Genomic DNA, 20,904 nt, shown 5'->3' with positions numbered 1-20,904 from the left:
TTCTTTCCAGTCCCTTTTAATCTTGAGTGTTGAATTTTCTGCTTACTTGTATAAACTTCACACTTCTGGGAGCCTATATTCTATTGATGTAATTTTTTTGAAGCTGGCAATGATAAGCTGAACCTACTTGGTGCAGATTTGACGTATAATTTTGTGGCACGTCCTTTTGCACTATCGAGGAAAGGCCTCAATTGCACGTTAAGAGCGGCTCTCCTCAAGAAATCGTTGGCCACTTTCCTGGTCGCCTGAAGTAGTTCATATGCAAAGTTTTTTTTTTCAGTTCACAAGCTGGAACTGTTCGTACTATACCTAATTTCAGAGTTTTGTTTGCGAACGTAGGTTCCTGATTCCTCCCTATTCTCTATTGCTTCGTTCTCCTTTTTTCTTTGCTGTAAGGGCACGGCTCGTTCGAGGTTTTTTTTTGTTGCAGAGCCATAGCGGAGTCAGTCGGTTTTGCGCTCATTACGATGCCACCTTTTATCTGCGCAGGCGTTTTGTCAGTATTTGAGATCCTTTGCCTGCCTGATTGTGGTTCCACCCAGCGACATTTTTCAGAGAGTCTCTGGGTCCTCATTGATCTCCCTAGTCCAAATTTTTTCCAAATCAAACCTTTTTGTTGGCAGTTGTAGTTCGTCAAATTTTGAGTTATATCCCTTAGTGAAAGCTGAGGATGCCTGCTTGATTTCCTACTCTTTCTTTGTTAATGCCGAGACTATGAAGTAAATGGCTCTTTGGTTTGCCTTTTCTAATCCTGCTTCGCAAGGTTCTATTAATGGACGGACTATTTATGATTTCAGAACAGAAAGTCAAAGAATTCTAAAGCTTTCTCCTTTCGGTAGGGTATGTGATTTTTATGGTATTCCTAATTGTTCAGGGAAATTATCTGAAATGCCGACTCCTGACCACCCTGAAGTGCGTATCATTGTTCTGGAGAAAGGAGAGCATTTGGACACGGTCGTTCGTCGCTTAGAGAAAGGTGTCTGCTTGACATCAAAGTGCTCGTGCACTTTCTGAGCTTTATTTTCGAGTTCAGGACAGTTCGTACGTTTCCACCGCGGTAGTTCCCTGTTGGGGATAGATGTTGAAATTCGCACAACGTTGACTGGTGACGAACCACTGAAATGGTCCTCTGGAAAGGATCATCTCGCGATGTACTGTCAAGTCGAATGCAGTACAGCTGGTTCGTTCAAGTACTGCTTTTCTGCAGATGGAGAGTGAGTGTATTTTTTCTCTTCGAAATGCCTTGATCCAAGATAACAATGAATGGTTTTAAGGGAATCCGGAAGCGGATACTTCCTCGTTATGCCTGTCCTAATGGTCAGTGGAAAACATCTTCCTTTGGACGGTGTTGCTTGTCAAACACATCTCACGAAACTGTTAGGTTAGTGTTGTTCGTTTTTGTTTGCTGAAGGCAAAATTCGTTAATTGGAGTGTGAAGTTGAACAATATCTATAGATTAGGACAAAAAGATAATGAGTTGATTGCCGAACTCATGGGGGGAGGGGAGGTGGAAGCTTGAAACACACGAGAGAATTTTCGAAAATAAAAGATCACCATCTAGAAGTAAGTCAAGCTTTTAAGTGACAATATTGAGGTTTTTCACCCAATACCCCCATTTCTTGCAACAGAAAAAGAAGTTTAGGTGCAAGCCTTCCACTTTCACATTTCTACTTCACCCTTCAACCAAGCAGATTTAACCACAGTTGATAGGAAAAGTAGTCCCTGCTGTGTGGTTCTCGTTGAAATGTCGCTCATATTATCCGGTGCGCAGCTGCTGATAATCCTAGATTTCCGCAACTATCGAGTAATCGTTGGGGTTAGTCGTATTCTTCGAAAAACTAGCATGGCGTTGTATTACACTAGAAACGTATGGGTGATTTTTTTTTCTTAAAGAAGTATACGTGGCCTTACATAAGACATTACAGTTTTTGTTTTAAAGTGAAGGAGAACCGTCGAATTTGCTAGAAAGTATTAGTGGAAACAACTGACAAGTTTTTTGTGTAGTAGAAATTCAGTGTTTGTGCAATCTCTGCTGTTAGCTAGAGGTTTTTGTTGCGGACCAGCAGCAATCCATGACATGATCTCTTCATCGTCGTTGATGAGAACGGGTTACGGACTTTCGTTCATTTACTGTTGCCCCATTAGTAGCGATGATATGACAATGAAAAGAGTGTTTTCTTTATATAAAATCTGGAAGTGATAACTGAAGGATAATGACATCAGCTTCTTCCGCCGTTTTTTGCTGATTTTGCGCGTCTGAAGAGCTGTCTGTAGGTCTGTATGTATGCCTAGTAGAGAGCAGACGTGAACACTATAAATCTCGCTTTAGAGCCCTTTGACTCCATTTATACCACCATTTCTTACTACTTCTTACTTTAACTTTCTCCTTAGTCCTTTCAGGGACTCTTTAGTGAGGTAGTATGTATACTCTGTCATTATCTGCTAACTGATGTGATGGCGCGATGTTCAGCAGCGCTTCTCAGAGATACAACCTTGATTTTTCACTGTATTATTTTCAATTCCTGATTTACACCGTCATTTTGAACATTTTTCACATAGCCATTCATACTACAATACAATCAACTTATGTAGTTTTCATAAGACCCCCGCTCCGAACAGAGTAACAGGATACATTGCCGCTGTCCTATATACCTACACTACTACCCAAACGACAAATGCAAGCGCACTTACCGTTGCTATTGTTTTTATAAGTTAGGGATGCACCTACGTGCTCTTATCTCAAAGGACATTTTTTTTTTGCAACAAAACATCCAAATAGAAAACATATGAAAGTTATTTCTGCCGAATTATGGTCAAGTATTATCAAAGAGTGCACGATTCATGTAGTCCTCGTGAAAACGTAGTGGACTTTCCAGAACTTTTACTGCAGCGCACCACTTTCTCCATTCTTACTTGGAAACCATTAAAGCTCGTCCACGCTCGATCGCTTATCCTAGAAATAGGAAGCGTTTCTGTTACCTTTTTATAATACAGAGCTGACACTGAGCAGATGCTATATTTCTCATGAACAGTAGTGTTTTCTTGAAGGACACGCTAAAATATCACTTCTTTCAGATCTATTTCTAACCCCGTTTTATCGCAAGAAAAGGATATTCTGCGGCAATCAGGCGTGTCACTATAAATTTTGGGGAAACTGCTTGCTATCGTTTGGGTGCTGGTTTTTTCGCATCGCGATCGTTCACGGCACAAAACTTCATTTTACACAGAAGATGCTTGGTGGAATTTTTCAGTCGAACCCATCCGTACTGAAAGGGACCGAAAACTGTCGTTCCGAGGTAAAAGCGCCTCGAAAATTAAAAGGCAGATACATTTTTGTTTGTTACTGACATTAACATATGAAACATTTCGAAGAGCATTTATTCATACACCTTTAATCCTTTCTTTGGATGAGACAGATTCGATGAAATCCAGTAGATTTTTGAAGAATTTCACATCCATTAGTTTCTGTGTTCGATGGAAATGGATTGGAATGTGCTTAGTAGGTTGAAAATTATGTTTGGATGGAAACTTTGTGTGTAGCTTGAGCCCAAATCCCAGCGTGTCTATGGTGTAGTCAGGAAATGCTAGAATGCACATTTTTTAGCTGTATTACAATTTAGCAGGAACTGTGAAAGGCTAACAGTAATGGTGAGTTCGAAAACTCCGGAGGTGTTCTTCTCCAGGTGTGAGTGTGCAACCATACTGGTTCACTAAAAAACGAGGGGCGGCATTACAATGTGATAATCCACTCTCTTGAAGTCTTCTATACCTCCTGAAGTCCTTAAAATTTGTAGTCCTGTCATTTTTCTTCTCTTTTGATCTGCGTTTTAAGTTAATCGATAAAAGAAAATAAAATAAAAACAGCACAACATTGGTCTAAGGTATCAGATATCTTCTGTTGAGCTTTGTGCTCCACTACATTATTTGAGGGCTATAAGCTTGATCAATGTAGTCTTTGCTTCACCCGTTTTTCTTACTTCATTTTAACAGAGCACATTGGCAGGGCTCTGCAACCAGTCGTTCAATTTTTTGCACGCGCTGCGACTTTTGCATCATCTGCAAAAACATCAGCAGGCTTGTCATATGGCATCCATAGTGCAAATATCTTTTTTCAGTTCATTACCAAAGCATCGAGAAGACTTCAGATCCACTATCACTTCGTTGCATTTTATAAGTACACACAAGTAAAGGTGTTTTGCGCATCGCTTATTTAAAAAGTGGCCTTGGAATTTCAGTGGAATTATGTATTTGGTGGTTTGTAGAAATCCAAGTAATTATGGCTCCATTTTCTGATGAGAATTGCACAACAATTAATTTGCTTAGTGGTGCGCCTGTTTCTCACTCACGCATGAATTGACTGATGATTTGGACATCTGGGCTATTTTAAAAGGGATAAAAAGATAGAGTACAAGGCGTGGTTATTAGTATGCACTTAGGTTCGACTTCAATTATAAATCGTTTGAGGTTTATAACTGTATGTGAAGCCTATGCAATGATCTGCTGGAGATGTGTCAAGTCAGAGCCTCTGTCTTCCCAAACAAGTCTGGTAGCAAATTATAGACCCAGCAGAAAGGTATTTTAGTGTCAGTAGAAGATTTGGAACCTCGACCGTCGCACTCACAGCCAAACCTTTTTCCGGCTGCGCCACAGTCTCTCCCGTTAGTATTTTATCCGGTTTTAAGTGGATGCTGCATTGGTTCCAATGGATTTCTAATCCAGAGATGTCTCGTCTAAGTTATCGTTCAATCGAATTTAGTTAGTTAGGAAACGTCTGCAAAACGTTATGCTGCAAGGATAATGGACTGCGTGCAGCTCTTCATTTTTCATTTCTTTTGCCGAAAATGTTGCAATGAACATGAGCCTGTGGAAAGCTCAGCTGTCACCTATCGATCGAATTTTTTTCGAAGAAAACACAGAATCATTGTTGTACGTAAGCTACTGAAAGATGAGAATCAGGGAGTCTCGCGTAGAAAAGTAGTTCAACAACTGCCACCTCAGTGATAGATAGGAACAATAGTGCAAAATTAATTGGATTGTGAGAAGAGCTGGAAATGGCTCTATGCTTCTAATTACAATGATTTGAGGTCTTTAAAAAATGGCAATAGCAGAAACAGCTGACTAGTTCATTCCGGAGCCCACAACTTCTTTTTTTCTAATGGTCCGTTGGCGGCTGTTCGTTACTCGATTACTCGATGGCATTAGTCAAGTTTCTTGGCAATTGTCTTTAGATTGATATCCCTTCTAGAAGATCATGTCCTTGCTTTTACGATGCCCACAAAAAACTTTTCCTTTGCAAGAAGTGAAATATGGTCTGAGAGTCTCGCGAATGCGAGCCGTGGAGTGGCGAATGCGTTGAGAGATTTATAGCACTGTTATGAATAGTGCCCTGCAAGTTGACACAAAACACAAATACCTATTTGGATTCGTAATGGCTGTTTTTCAAATATTCTTAGTATGTATACAAGACCTATGGGAAAGTGTAGCGCAGACGGTAACAGGTTTCGCTGCGGGTGCAGCACGATCGAACGGGGGTCGTAGCGCCAACCAAGCCTTTCATCCCTTAGGGGTCGCTAAGTTGGTACCAGACTTGTCGACCTCTAAGAGGACATCAACTTGTCCGGGAGGATAAAAACACTGACTTGACACTTGATAAGGAACATTGACTCGTTTACTACTAAGTTAATGTTTGAGTTTCGCTTTTTGCAATACTGGAGAAACAATATAGGATTTCCATACAAAAATCCCGTTGTTGTACGGTTTTTGAATGCATGAACAAAGTTTCATAGGAGAAAATTTGAAAAAAAAATGCACTCCGGCTTTCAACATAATAAATCGGTGAGTTTACACAGAGCTCTTTTAAGCTCATAGTGAAAGGCACGAGATTGCTGCATGAGTATATTTTTCACAACAGTAGGAAGTTTCTGCAAGAACACCTCAGTTGAAGTGTAGAGGGGTCACTCCTATTCATGGAATTGCTGAACTAATATTTAATCGTTCAAACCTTATCGGTTGATATTTGTGCGTAGATTTCTATTGGAAAATTCAAATGATTTTGAGAAAATTGTTGAGCTTTTATATTAGATAACGTATGGTTATGTTCATCGAGTCAATAAATTGATACCAGACTTGGTTTTTTTTTAATCCTCAAGCGATTCTGAATTGAAGTGAACGTAGTGGCGCATCCCAAGCAGATTGATTACCCTAGACTCTTTGTCTTTACTACTATTCAGAATATTGGATACCGGCGCCCTTCCATGTAGTTGAGCCAATCGCTTTGGCAAATTTGTTGTTTCTGTAGCACTTCAGTTTCGGAAATGCAACTGTGAGATGGCATTCGGAAATGCAATTGTGAGATGGCATCTTTCTGGCCTTGTTGTGAGCCACTGCGCTCGGGGTCGGTGATTTCTAGGAACTCCAGACCCTTTTGTCTATTTTGTGAAGATGTTCACGCTAAGCACCAATTCCATTTCAATTAAGTTTCGATTGAGGAGCGCTGTCATTTCTGGTGCTCACTGGTAAGGCATACTAGACGAAGCGTGGTAGGAGTTCACTCAGCTATGTTAGAGCAACCCCAATAGATTTATGGCAATTTTATGGGATTTACTAGCTAGTCGTCAACATTGATATGATCCCTCCCAAATCCATAACCTACGGCAAATCTGACATTGCCGATCCGAAGTTTTTGACACAAAAACAGCAACGCTAACGGTCGCTAATGATGCTTTCCTCTTCGAACTTCCGTCGATCTTACCTCTTGAGAAGTTTTTGTTTACGCAGACGATGATGTTCTCAAATGGGAACATTTCCCCGGTTCGGAAAGGTGAACAGGAATGATTAAAGGCATCACCCCACGAATCTGAGGTGGTGCAGATTTCAGGTGGAGTATTCGTATACGGGATGGGAGACTACGGAGAGGTAGGTGATTCCGTCCATTTCTTCCTAATTGCCGTAAACAACGGCCCGGAAGATGCGGTGCCGCACAAGGCTGACGCGCTCCAATCAAACCCCTTGTAGAAAATAGTGCGCCAAAACGCCTGAAGCCGCATCTGCCGGGCCGTTTTTTCCTTCAATTAGGAAGAAATGGACGGAACCACCCCCCTCTCCATAGTCTCCCATCCCGTATGCGAATACTCCACCGGAAATCTGCAACACCTCAGATTCGTGGGGTGATGCCTTTAAAGCTCCCAATCAAAATCTGCTAATTCGTTGTTCCTTTCAAATTGAAAAGGTCTCAATAGGCCATTTTGAAACTCGTTTAAGTTCGAACGAGCATATGAAAGTAATTAAAATTGTCTCCGATTCATTTGTAGAGTTAGACGCTTATGTTGCCTGAGATAGTGCTTTTCTTTTGGGTTTTACTACCTTTTTTTGAAACTGACCAAAACATTATGTGAAGAACGAAATCTCGATGATTTCATGGAATTTCTGCCAAGGAACATGTGCGCATGTCTGACTGTTATCCTTCAATCTGCTCCCTAATTACTCTGGTTTCAGGCAGTTTGTCATGTTGGGAGAAACGTCTGCGAGTCTCCAAAGAAAGTGGTTACAATATGATCCACCTCACACCTATTCATGAGTTGGGAATTTCGAACAGTAGTTACTCTATCAGTAATCATCACGCACTTATTCAAACCATACATGAGGTGTCCACTTTTCTAAGTTCCAGAAGCCTATTCTCTTCCGCAATGCTTTTTTTCAGAAAGACGGACAGACAACTATGGAACATGTGGAGAATTTTGTGAAAAAAATCGAGAAAGAGTGGGAAATGCTGACTGTACAGGATGTCGTTTGGAACCATGCCGCAAAAAATGCTCAGTGGCTACAGGTACTTTTACTTACACTACATCTCATGTGCATCAGAGTCATGTTTTCTGTTCAAATAAGTGGTCAGCTTTCTTCATGTGGTTCGGATTATCTCTTCAGACTAGCTATTTCTAGTGGTTTCAGTGAGAAAATATTGCTGAACACATCTGCTCTGAGCACTCGTATTTCCATTTCTTCTTTTAATTGGTTTATTTCCATTCTCAGATAATCTCAGAAAGCTTCTCAAATGCTTCTCAAATAGAAGATTTTTTTGCAGTCTTCAAGCTACGGAGCAGCAGCGCAGTAAACTTTGTGAACAATCTTATTCTCGAATGTGTAACTCTATTTGTAGATCTTCGAATCGATTGACGAAGCTTTTCTGTCCAACAATCTCCAAGTCCTCTCTTCTTGAAACCTCTGCATTTGATAGTGTATTTATGTTTTCTTGTTATGCCAACGAGGTTTAGGTGAAACTTTTTTATTGGCCTGACGTTTCGACGAACTCGTCTTTTTCAAAGGCAAGTTTCACCGACTAACGGGGTTGGTAAACCACCGCGTTCTTAGAGATTGTCACCAAGGCGAATTTTCAATTTTTAATTTTAAGGCCAATAAAAAAGTTCCACCTAAACCTCGTTGACATAACAAGAAAACATTAAATTTTTTTCTGATTAAAAAAAAGCGAAAATCACGTACATATATCAGAAGGGAAAGAAAAAAGAAAAACGGCATCATATACACATTTCTATGAAATATAGGTACATTTGAGTTATTCTAGCAGTCAGGGAGGTGTATGCATTCTAGATGTTTCTTCTTAAGCAGTCGTCTCCCATCCTGTAAAGTTTATCAATATTCCAGGAGCACCCGGAATGCGCGTACAACTGCCTCAATAGTCCACACCTGAGACCTGCTTATGTAGTAGACAGGTTTACGAGTAACTTTTCCTCTACTTCCGTTTCTGTTCCCACAATTCATATTTCAGGGTTTATCACCATTTCGGCAAGGAGGTTAGTGAAGGAAAGTGGGAATCTAGAGGAGTGCCAGCAGTTGTGGACAATGTGCATCACATTAACGTACGTGCTCTTAGAATATGGTTCTAATTATGGCGGAGTCTACGAAACTTGAGAGATATTCAAGACCAATGCTTTAAAATCGATTTCTAGGCGATTGAATATCTTCTTCGAACTGAGATATTGCCGAAAATGCGTCTGCATGAATTCTTTCAAATCAACGTTGAGGAAAACGTAAAGAAGTTCGAAGAACTTGCGCGAGGCATGTTCTTTTCTACTAATTGCCAGCGACATTACAAGCTTTGCGAGTATTTTTTGCAGCGGGACCATCACTGGAAGTTCTGGATGAAAACCTTCCATCGAAACAGGATCCGGAATGGAGAAGATTCGGATGCAGTGTGGATTTCGAAAAAGCCATGAAAATCTTCAATAGACCGAGGTTTGTGGCATTCTCTTTGCGAGCCTGATTACAAACTCATAAATTGTGTGTTGTTCCTCAGAGATGATGCTTCTTCGGACGACGACCGGGTCAAAAAATGTGCGGATTCATTCAGAAACCATCTGGAGTACCTGAATGAAGAAGGTTCGTGTGAATATTTGGTATAGACCGCGATTCCCCGCCATCGCATCTTATTGTTCAGCTGGTAAAGCTGCATGGGAGATTGTAATGGCCGGTTTGCGCGCTGTCATGGGACATATCACGTATCAGAGGACTGCCGATCATGGACCAAAGTTTAGAGCTGTTACAGAACGACATCCACTTACCACAGAGTATGTTAGTCATCGCTTGAAGAAATTGCTAAAGATCGTTTTTCAACTCACTAATGTCTAATTCGTCAGGAAGGGGTTTCGGTTTCTACCCATCTACTGTGCCTATAGGAAAATCATGTTATCATTACTACTAAAATTATATTATGGAATATTATATCATTACTAACATTATTATAGTAGAAAAAGTAAGAAGTTCTGAGTGTTTTTGCTATATGTTTCTAGTGAGCCATATCTGACGATGTCACGTTGGCGAGGTGCCGGATTAACGGTTGCCAGGAAGGGGTTCCCCTGTGTGTTCGGTGGGATTGGAAGGGAATCATCCACTAAGAGCTCCTCACATCGCAGGAAACACTCAATTCGGATCTCTTGTGTCAACGACTGACCAGATTAAAGCAGGCAATCGACCAGAAGCGGCCAGAAACGGACAACGGGGGAGCTGTTGTGTCCCATTAAGATAACGCCAGGCCGCACACACATTTGACGACGCGTCCGAAGCTGCGAGAGCTTGGATGGGTGGTTCTACCGCCGTATAGTCCAGACCTGACATCAAGCGATTATCGCGTTTTCAAGCATTTGCAAGATTTTCTTGATGGTACAAAACTGGTCTCAAGAGAGCGTTGTGAAAATGAGATGGTCAAAATGACAAGGACTTCTTCAGTTGTGAAATTACGAAATTGTCATCAAAATGGACAAACGTTATCGAACAAAATGGGGCATATTTGATCTGTATCTGAAGGAAAGTTTAACTATGTTGATTTCATCGTCGAAATAAAGGGAAAAGACGCTCACTGCTTTTTTCTTCACCTAATATTATCACTGTATAAGCAAGTATCGTCCAGTTAAAAACAGCGTTCGGACGCATTTCTGGTGATCGGCTCTCCAGTAACTGTTATTGTTCTGTGAACATTTCTCGAGAGCAGCAGCTGGTTGTGAATCACATTAGGGGTTTCAGATATATCAGATTTTATCAGATAAAATAACACTTTCCACCCATACGAGTAGCGAAACCCAAATAAAGAGGTTTTTTCAATAATCTCGCGTTCCTGCCTTTAGACTAGTCCCAAATCCTCTCTCTGTACCGAAAGTAGATTCGTGATATTAACTTAGCAAGGGGAATTAAGTGAACGTTGTTAAATGAATGAAGTGGGTGTGTCGCTTCTTATGGTATGAAATGCTATCTGCTAACAGCATCAGTAGGAAAGCAACTCACGAATTTGTCAAAATTTAACATCGTACATCATCACCATATAAAAAGTGATTCAGTTAGAAATACTACAGCTATTAAAGCTGACAACGCTTCGATCTTCACCTCTGACAATAGGTCCATCTTCTTGCAGGTTGTAAAAATTTCCTAAGATTCCGGTTTGTTCCAATGAAATGTTCTGAAAAACAACTGCGACAGAATACTATGTTTTAATAGGAATATGTGCAAATCCATCTCTTCGTAAAAGTATACAATTAAGCGAATGTTGTCCAGTGAAGCTGAGGAATCAAGGAGCTTGATTTTGATGCCAAAGTTGTTGTTGCATTTCCGATACTACGACCAAAATTTCTTTCACTTTCCGATTTAATCACCATAGGATTAGTTCCCTTTGGTAAATAGGAAACGCCCGCGCCTATGGATTCCAGGAGTAATCAGGAGAATGGTCTATTGTGGACTTAGCTTTTCTTTTGAGATTTTAAGATATAGGGTGTCACTTTTTCGTATTTAACATTCTCTTTTATTCTCTCTTAAAGACAGTAAAAAGTTACTGGGAAATAAGCCAAAGACTTTTGTATTTCAACTTTTTATTCAGCTACTTCTTACACTTGGACGATTCAACGTCATGGGAGGAAGATGAACATTTGGCATATGATCCTGAGAAGTCAAGGTTCCTTATGGCGTTCAATGGATGGGTTATGTGTGATGACCCGCTCAAAAACTTCGCCCTTCCGCAGTCACAGGTTCATATTATGTAGCAACACTACGTGATAGTGTAAATGCATTCTAAAATAGCACTTTTTCATGTATATCTTCGACGCGAATTAGTTTGCTGGGGTGATTCTGTGAAGTTAAATTATGGAGAAAAACCCGAAGACTGCCCGTTCCTTTGGAAGTACATGAAGGATTATACGTGCGTTCTGGAACTGCTTCTTCTTGTCGACTTTCAGCCCACGTGTGTTTTTAGGCAAGAGTGCGCTCGAGTTTTCCATGGGCTTCGTATCGACAACGCTCACAGTACTCCCATTCACGTTGCTGAGGTGAGATGGTAGAGCTGAAAGGACTAAGCTCGACAGTTCCCAGCAGACGAGTGTTCCAGTATCTTCTGCTGGCAGCGCGAGAAATTCGTCCTGATTTGTACGTGTTTGCGGAGTTGTTCACGGGCAGCGAAGAGAAGGACAACCTTTTTGTTAATAGGCTCGGTATTTCATCTCTGATTAGAGGTACTCTTCTCTCGGACTTTTTTCTGCTTGATGAGATAGCACTGGCTTAATTCATTTCAGAAGCGCAGTCTGCTCACGACAGCCATGAACAAGGAAGGCTTGTGTACAAGTAGTTTTCCAATTCTTCAGGATTCTTCTTACAATTTTGAATGGAAGTATTCTAGTACTGCGATGCGGTTGATTTCCAGATACGGCGGCGACGTGGTGGGTGCAATGATCCAGAAACCAATCCGCTTTGCTCCTGCATCAGTAGCTCACGGTCTTTTCTTGGATCAAAGTCACGACAATCCCACACCAATTGAGGTAAACTGATAGTGCGAGTGATGATTTCTTGAACGTTACGTACATCAGCTCTAAATTCGCCTTTAAAGTGCCACATTGCAGGCAGCATACCACGGAATTCACGTGGTATGGAAACCAATGGGAAAGCGGAGAGTTCGGGTTGTACATTACGGAAACTAGCGTGGCCCCGCTCAGTTCTCCCTAGTCGTCCCAAAAGACAGTGTGGGAACCGCTCTAGTTCCTATGGCGTACGCTAGAGCGCGCATCCTTGCATACGCTACGGTCTCCTCAGCAGCCTATTCATTGGTTTTATTTGAATGAGCTGGTGAAGATATTTCATTAATCTTCTACCGCTCGCTCGTTTACGCGTGTGTGCTGCAACTGGAAGGAACGCCGTCTACCCTGTCATTGTTTACGACTATTAGCGGAGAATGAGCGGAGCCACGCTCGTTCATTTTCGCAATGTACAACCCGAATTGTACGTTTTCTCTGGGGGTTCCGAATCACGTCAATTTCGTCATGCGCTGCTTTGAACGAATCATCATTATGATTCGTAGATGAACTAGGGTACCTCTTTTGTGCTCGCTGACACTAATGGCTGCTCTGTGTTTCTAAAGTACAAACAAATACAGATTTAAAAAAATGCTATCTAGACTCGCTCGGTTTACGACCTGCTGCCTACGGCAGCCATGGTATCTATGGCGTCTTGTGCCGTAGGATCTACGAGAGGATACGATGAATTGGTCAGGCATGCGGTAAGCGTGTGACTTTGCATTCTTTTGCAAGCCTCTTTTTTAAATTAAGGTTGAACTTTAGAAACCTTTCTTTGTGGTGTTTATTTTTGAAAACTTCAAACAAAACAGTTAAGTTCCTCTATGTAATTAGATATGAGTAGTTTTACACTTTTCCGTGAGGAAATGGAGGGAGGGAGGCCCTGCGCTTTATTTCCGATTTATGCTCACTTTTCTAGCGCGTTCTCATTTACGAGAACAAACCTCTGTCATCAACTAACGCCTCCTGCCTCTCTGTGCTCTTTCCCACACTTCCTACCTTCTCCTAGGCGTGCGCATAACGTGTGATCTACAAGGAGATCCGATTTTACACAATCAGATGTTCTCCGGGTTGTTGGTCACCCTCTTCATGTAGTTCTAGCGGCGCTGACGACGTTTTGCTCGAGGACCTCCTCAGCATCACTCACAAATATTACACACATCCTGGATGATGGTTGGGGGGAGAAATGATTGCTAACTGTGCGAGACCCGAAGGATGAGTGACAACTCTACTTCAGAGCTCTCTCGATATTTCTGTTAGGTTCATTGTTTTCAGGGATCACCACTTAACATCCCCAAGGCTTTTTGGAGCTCACATTTTGAATCTACGACGTGCGACTGGACTCAGCAATAAATCCCAGGCATTCTTAACGTCTGTAATATTATGAGGTAGTCTATGGAGTATGTGAAGGAAGAGCTAAAATTGTTATACTCGGTGAAAACGGCTTGAAACTCGGTGAAGATGCGTAACTAAACGTAGATGCGTAACTGAACGTGGCTGCGGTCAAACAGGTGCGTTGAAGCTAGAGGCTGAGATCGAAGTAGGACTATCACTATTCACTTGGACTGCGATTGCTGGGACTCGGATGGATGTGCAAGCGAGGATCCGAGCTTCGAGTGCAACCGCTTACGCGACTACCCTGGCCTCTTAGGTCGTTTTACCTGATTATATCACGAGGTAGAGTTGGAGGACTAATGAAGCACCAACGTCTCACTTAGGTTAGAAATGAAGAGGTGAAGTGACGAAGACAACCGTCAGCAGAGAGCTGTTAACGGTTTTCGCTTGCGTGGATCAGTGGTGTTCTGAGCAGCAACCAGTGCAAACCAACGATCTGATAGATTCATCAGTTTCAGTTTCTTAATCAGCACATGACGAAACTGGACTGTAATTGTAACATAAAAGTTCCACAAGCGGACACACAAGTCACTGAGAGTATTCTGAGAGCGATTTAACTAATTTAAATAAACTATTTAATTCAAATAAATGAAAAGATAGTGTTAAGAGAGCGAGTCAATGAAATCGCCAATTTTCTCTTGCCAACTTTACAGATGCTCGTTGAAGGCGAATAAATTTCAACTATATGATGGAACAAGAAATTCCAGGAAAACTCTTAAACCTTTTCCTCACATAGTGTGCTACGGAAGAAGTGGCGCTCATTAAAATAGATGAGTTCTATCTCATTAGTGATACTTTAGCCATAAAACCCTTCTTGTGCAGTAATGCATTGAGTACCGCATAGTTCAGCTTATTTCTAATTAGCCGAAGTCATGGTGAGTTTGGCCTTCAGTGTTCTTTCCAAGGCGACAGAAACTTGGGGATAATTAGATTTCTTCACCACCGTAATTTTTCGAACAATTTTCGTAAAGCATGATTGACCCGAATTCGGATTAATTCTCAAAACAAATTTCTTCTTCATTAGAACATGTTGGCTTCCATCCAGCCCAGTATAAATTTATGATTTCCAAACAGGTGTGCTCTCGTAAATGAGAACGCGCTAGAAAAGTGAGCATAAATCGGAAATAAAGCGCAGGGTTTCACATTTTTGATTTTTCAACCTTTCCAAACTTTGATAACTAGAGGTGTAGGTGAAAAGAACGGCAACTAGTAGTGCTCCTTCTGTAGTTTCAATAACGATCTTTTTAAAAGAAAATATTGTGCTCCACAGATTGATGCGACCCCCCCCCCCCCCCCTCCTCCTCGCCCTACCTCCACTTCCCTACGAACTTTATGAAAACAACTTGGGATCTCGGGTTTCTATGCAACACTCAGTACTATATATTGTAATAGCTAGGAGAGAACATTGGAGGGTATGCATAAAATGAAAAACTGCTGAACAATTTTGCAAATGAGAAAATGGTCAGTTGAGTAGGAGCAAAGCAAATTAGAGCGTTTCTACGCCGTCAAACTCCGGAGAATTGATATATCCATTTCCAGATACACGTGGTATCAGAAAAGCGGCCGTATGCACAATGGGGAACCGAAACTAAAGCTAGCACAGGCATTGTGGAAGCCAGACGTATTCTTAATGAATTACACGCTTACCTAGCGAAGGCGCATTTCACACAGGTGAGCCCATGATCATTCCATAGCATGTGTACCTCGTCCACCTCGCTGATCACTGTTCTTCTCAGGTCTTCGTCGATCAAATGAATCCCGATGTGGTTGGAATTACGAGACATAACCCTATCACGCACGACACTATCGTCGTGGTTTCTCACACAGCTTTCAACAAACATAATATTCACAAGGATCGAGTTTTTCTTAGACATATTCCAATAGGTGGTGGGTCCAACAACTCATAATCAAGAGCATAAGCTCGCATGAGCCATGGAGTTGGTTATGGAAATCCTATAGAATCATTTTATAGGTATTTTGGACGAGATTCTCTTTGAAATGGGAATTCATCAGGAGTCTCCGGAACCTAATCCAGGCACGTATTTGAGAGAAACGTTTTTGGAGAAGGTCGATGTGATCCTTTTTCAGGATCTATTTCTTTTTCCATTACTGTCCTATGACAAACCATACATCCATTTATTCACTTATTTGCTTGATTATTTATATATTTATACGCTAACCGGGTGTGCTTGGTCAAGATCACTCCGCATGAAAGTGCCAACTTTCCCACTTGCTGAAAGTGAAGTTTCAAAAGGGTGGAAAGCGAAAAGCGCCTGCTGCACAGTTTCTTCGTTATGGTTCTCCTACGCTGCTCATCAAACAATAAACATTCTGCCAGAAATGGCTACCATAATTATTAGTAGACTCTGCAAGAACCTCTATAAGTGAAGACCCATTAAGCCTATGAAGATACAACGGAGAAATTAATATGTCGACAAAAACAGACACTCGATCAAATTGGCTATCATATTTCTGGTTACCATATCGCAAAGCTCCAACTACAAAGTTTCGCTGAGAAGTGAAAGAAAGTGAAATTTTCGCAGAAAATTCCAAAGAGTGCAAGTGCTGCTGTATCGATGAAATCGATAAAGTCACGGAATACGTAGAGATCGATAGTCCCGCACGAAACGTAGCCTCTAATCTGCACCTTATACCAATGTCTTTTTGTACGCATTTTGATCTAAATCACTCCGTCCCCTGAGATTTCTGTATCGAGCACATATACGTACCAAATTAACGCATTGGGATTTTTCGCTTTATGTACGTAGTATGCGTACATAGTTAGTTGTTAACAGCAGTTATAGTGCGCGAACACAATATCACCAATTAAGCAGTGAGTTTTCTGTTGATGAGATTTTTGAATTTCGCTTGACAGTTTTTTAGAAAGTCCTGACGTGCTATTGGGTCTCTCCAATTATAAAGTTCACATTCGTCAACACCTATCCCCTGCCAGTGCGAAGATGTGTGTCGTTCACGGTACGGAAAATGGCACAATTGAGCTCACCGACTTCCCTAGTGGTTCCGTGATTGCTTTCAGGTATGCCCAGTAGTAAATTTGCTACTCAGTAATTACTGATTAATTTCTGAGTAATTTCTCAAAAATTAATAGAAATTTTGATTTTCTTTTGTAATTTCACGAGAACTAGTGTTGTTGACGAGATAAGATTAGGTTAATGAAATAGTAATCGTAGATTTCTCATCCAATCTTCGACTTTTCGTAGCGCAAAATTAAAACAAAAGTTTTGGTGGAAAGTATACAAATTAGGAACTGGTGGATTTCTCCCACTGTGGTTGACGTACAAAATCTTTCTTTCTGCTTTGCTGGAACTTTTTTATCGAAGTTTTTCTTTCAATGCTTTGAAACTAAGGCATCTTTAATTTTGGCTTTTCTTCTCAGAAACTGTCTGAGCAGCTGTACAAAAAAAGTTTGTGTGCTTCATCAAAACTTTGCGCTGATGTCAATAACTATCAAACCATTCCTGTGGAACTGTATTGGTCGTCGTTTTTAGCGATTTTGACCACGTTCTCCGAAATCGCAGTCCCCATCGCTTCCTTAGGATACGTGATGTCCCATTTTTCCCATTCGTTTCTCACCCTCATAAAGGGAGTTGGTACGTATTGTAAGTGGTGATTTCGGCAAGACTGAGAACAATGACTTCACACCGGATACCTGTTAACTGGTTAGTCCGTGCTACAAATCTGGTTGGTGGTTTCCCTCAACGAAGTCTTGTATGTTCTGGGATTCATTGCATTGTCAACCACTTAGGTGGGAACTGAACCTACGCCTCCCACCGATTCTCCCTTGAAGTCGCTTTCTTTGTTAATGAAGTGTATGATGAAGGCTTCACTGTTCTGAATCCTTAATTTGTCCTTCTCCCTAACAATATGCCTACTTCACCGCTTGTTCTTCTGCCTGCATCGTAATCCTTCCCTCTTCTCTACTCCCGAATGCAAGGTTTCAAAATCGATGGCTTTCTTTTTCAAAAACGGTCAAGAGCAAAAACGTTGTTTTCCGCACACGAAATGCTCGAAGGGAATTTTTAAGCAGCTGGTAAAATCGTATTCACTGCGTTCCGTTTTTTTAAGACTGGAAAGAGATATTCACAACGAGAGGTCCTACTGTCTTGTCGTTGATATCTTCAACGCAACACTTGCAAGAGCTAAGGGAATGAAATGCAGCATGGCTAGAGTTAAAACAAGGAATGGAAACAAAAAGTGCATGTCTACTTGTGCTACTTTCATGCAAATTCTTTTTTTGCCGTGGAGAAAAACAATTGTTGCAGGATGCAGGAATCAGCTAAAATAACATGAAAACGATTTCTACTTGATTTCTGAAACTTCTTTTGTTCTGCTTTGATCCACTTTCTCCTTGGCGGGGAAGTAGGATCAAGTTCTAAGAAAGGAAAAACATCTGCAATTTTCCTGTAGGATTCAAACAAATTTCAACTTTGCTTCAATCCTAAACTAACGAGTCGATCCTCTGACCAACGGTCTTATTTTGTAATAATAATAGTAATTTTTTCTCCACTTCCTTTTCTTGTTGCGAATTTGTGAAGTTCACAGTGATGTTTTTCATTTTGGAAAAAAAGGAAGATGATGAAGAGAAACAGAAAACGAAGAAAGCATGTGCATAGTCGTCAACAAAAAAAAATTTTAGCGTTGATGAATGCTTTTTGAATGCATCAATGCTTTCCGTCTTCAGTAAGGAATGGTAAACGCAAAAAAAAAAAACGTTTATGAACGCACCAGCCTGAACGTCCGGGTAAAGCCGGACCTCAGGCTTTTTCTGCTGTTCGCTTCGCTCGCCTTCATCGATTAATAAGAAATAACAGTAGCGACATTTTTGTAAAAATAGATTAGCTTTTTTTCTATCAACGCTTTCTTCGGTTTTTTTCTAGACAAAAATTTAAGCATAGATGAAAGATTTTCCCTAAACGCTCAGTTATTTATTTGAAGAACAATCAATCTTGATCTATGTTTCTCTCAAACCTTCACAACTTGGAAACATCATTCCAAGTATAACTTTTCTCCGTTCTCAGTTATGAGCAGAGAATGATGCTAACATGAAGAAGTGAATATCACTATCGTAGTGACAAAAATAACGTCCTACGTCAGATCGCGTAAACTGTTGGCTACTATGTATTGCAGTTAAGCAGCCGTTCGCACGTGCGTTTCCTCTTTTTGAAGAAAGGATGTTAGAAGCATCAGGGAGAGATGCTGGGAAATAGGTATGCGAAGGGACCATAGAAACCCATTCTACAGCGTAGTGGATCTCGCGCATCAATCCAACGCAGCGGAACCCGTCTCTCCCCACTCTATAGCTTTCTGGCACCTTGGCACTGGCGCACCATTCCGACCCCGTGGGACCCGTCCCACCCCATTTTACTGCGTTGAGGCTCTAGCGCACCAAACCGACGCCATGGTATCCGCCTCCCTCTCTTTTGGGGATTTCTTGACTGAGACACACGCATACACAGACACACACATGTGAGAGAATACGCCCGTTATTATATAGCATGACAGTTTGCAAATCTGGAAGTATACATTCACATAAAAGTTTATTTACCCTCACTAACATTTGAGAGAAACTAACTTACCTTATCAAAGCCAACATTCATTTTGCAGATGTGGACAATGGTGAAGAGGTATAGTGTTTGCCTATCAGGTGCATGATGACGGTTCGGCAGCTCATCGGTGCAGATTTTTGCATCATTATAGAGTATTTTTTTGACACACAGACAAACACACACACGTTATTATATGACATGATAGGAGGTGTAATCACTTGCGAGGAATAACCAATGTAATGAGTTCATCCTTCCTAACGATTGTGGTACCCATTTCTTGACGAAGAGGGGTCAAGCTTTGTGGGGTGTTGAGCCAATGATCACCACACAAACGGAGTGTTATCACAACACTAAACTAGCTGTGCTTCCGATACGAAGAAACAAAATAGCAAAATAGCAAAATAAGAGGCAGCTTTGCGATTCATATAATAATCATGATATTACTCGTACTCACATCTATGAGTTTGCTGCAAGAAAAACTTTTTTGCCACGAAATTTAGGAGTAATTGATTGAACTAATGAGAAAATTGAAATATTTAATCAGTAAGAAACCTCTTTTTTGGTGACTCAGCACAGAATAGTGCAGAAGACACGTCTCCGCTCGAGTGCAAAATTTTCAACGTGATCTTCGAATATTTATTTACAGGATTCATCTCTCGGATGCTGCACGTACGTCCATGGGCACAATTAGAGCCGTAGTCGCTGGAAATGACGAGCTTGAGCGTGGTTCGTCAAACTTTCTTCTTCGTGATTTGGTAGATTTTCCGTCTCCTTGTGTGTCTGTACTCAACTTACAACGGCACTTCTTGTTTTAGCCTTCAACCATGTCTTTCAGAACTGGCTTCTGTTCTGAATTCTATATCATTGCAAGACTACAACAAACTGTTATTCACTTGTGATGCGGAGGAGTGGGCTGCTATTGGCCGAGGAGCATACGATGTCCCACGTCTTGGAAAGCTCGCTTACTGTGGCCTGCAGGGTATACAGAGGTTCTTTTCCTTCTTTTGAACTCTCTGAGAGGTTCAACAATCTACGCTCCAGGTTTGATCCCAGTACTCGACTGGATTCGAGACAACAACGATCTCGGGCATCCTTTGTGCGCTAATCTTCGGGATGGCACCTGGCTCTCTGACTACATCTGCTCTCGTATGGAAAAATACGTGGGATTAGCATTCGTGAGTTTTCAGGATTGTTAGTTTTTCTCTCTTGCAATTCTGAGTGCTCATTTCCGCCGTGTTTCAAGCTTTCCGCATTCTTCTCTGCCATTCTTTGCCATCTGACAGATGTTCCGTATTACTTACGTCCGTGTTACTTCGAAGCCATCGTTTCCTACCTACACCAACAGTGCAAAAGAGCTTTGCTGAGAAAACTATCACTGTATGTTGGTCCGTTCCTGGTTTCTGCTGCTGAAGTTTAGGCGAGAAGATTTTTTTAGAAACATATCTTCGTCATCCTCATTAGTGCGCGCCCTTTCCCTTTCTTCCGTCTCCTTTGTCGGTTACATCCGAGGTGCGGATTTGGCCCCCTTGCCAAAATCTCTTAAACTGGAAGATACACATGCATCATCGCTTGCGGCAGGTACGGCATATTTATGCTGAACGTTC

The 20,904-nt window shown here is 41.3% G+C and overlaps 1 protein-coding gene across 4 annotated transcripts in view; it reads left to right on the top strand.

Moving 5' to 3' along the window:
- RB195_018326 (uncharacterized protein) overlaps positions 1 to 20,904 on the top strand; it is a gene marked incomplete at both ends in the record, with an annotated part of 46,437 nt that overhangs the window by 9,134 nt on the left and 16,399 nt on the right. For 3 of the 4 annotated variants that reach the window (XM_064185712.1, XM_064185714.1, XM_064185713.1), the window contains 27 exons: positions 875 to 976; positions 1,034 to 1,214; positions 1,275 to 1,381; positions 7,495 to 7,643; positions 7,700 to 7,825; positions 8,659 to 8,726; positions 8,783 to 8,873; positions 8,964 to 9,072; positions 9,132 to 9,249; positions 9,311 to 9,393; positions 9,452 to 9,581; positions 11,378 to 11,525; positions 11,634 to 11,695; positions 11,750 to 11,822; positions 11,882 to 12,005; positions 12,066 to 12,114; positions 12,194 to 12,308; positions 12,941 to 13,042; positions 15,273 to 15,404; positions 15,470 to 15,620; positions 15,706 to 15,768; positions 16,617 to 16,770; positions 19,947 to 20,026; positions 20,136 to 20,279; positions 20,342 to 20,475; positions 20,544 to 20,677; positions 20,736 to 20,878. In XM_064185712.1, the coding sequence (XP_064041591.1) occupies positions 875 to 976; positions 1,034 to 1,214; positions 1,275 to 1,381; positions 7,495 to 7,643; positions 7,700 to 7,825; positions 8,659 to 8,726; positions 8,783 to 8,873; positions 8,964 to 9,072; positions 9,132 to 9,249; positions 9,311 to 9,393; positions 9,452 to 9,581; positions 11,378 to 11,525; positions 11,634 to 11,695; positions 11,750 to 11,822; positions 11,882 to 12,005; positions 12,066 to 12,114; positions 12,194 to 12,308; positions 12,941 to 13,042; positions 15,273 to 15,404; positions 15,470 to 15,620; positions 15,706 to 15,768; positions 16,617 to 16,770; positions 19,947 to 20,026; positions 20,136 to 20,279; positions 20,342 to 20,475; positions 20,544 to 20,677; positions 20,736 to 20,878 (3,072 nt within the window). The remainder of the gene's footprint in view (positions 1 to 874; positions 977 to 1,033; positions 1,215 to 1,274; positions 1,382 to 7,494; positions 7,644 to 7,699; positions 7,826 to 8,658; positions 8,727 to 8,782; positions 8,874 to 8,963; positions 9,073 to 9,131; positions 9,250 to 9,310; positions 9,394 to 9,451; positions 9,582 to 11,377; positions 11,526 to 11,633; positions 11,696 to 11,749; positions 11,823 to 11,881; positions 12,006 to 12,065; positions 12,115 to 12,193; positions 12,309 to 12,940; positions 13,043 to 15,272; positions 15,405 to 15,469; positions 15,621 to 15,705; positions 15,769 to 16,616; positions 16,771 to 19,946; positions 20,027 to 20,135; positions 20,280 to 20,341; positions 20,476 to 20,543; positions 20,678 to 20,735; positions 20,879 to 20,904) is intronic. The other variant, XM_064185711.1, reaches the window with a different exon arrangement.

This window comes from Necator americanus, chromosome II (genome assembly GCF_031761385.1).
Source record: "Necator americanus strain Aroian chromosome II, whole genome shotgun sequence".
NCBI classification, from domain to species: domain Eukaryota; kingdom Metazoa; phylum Nematoda; class Chromadorea; order Rhabditida; family Ancylostomatidae; genus Necator; species Necator americanus.
The sequence above is the reverse complement of the archived record's forward strand: the minus strand, read 5'-3'. Positions and strand labels throughout refer to the sequence as shown.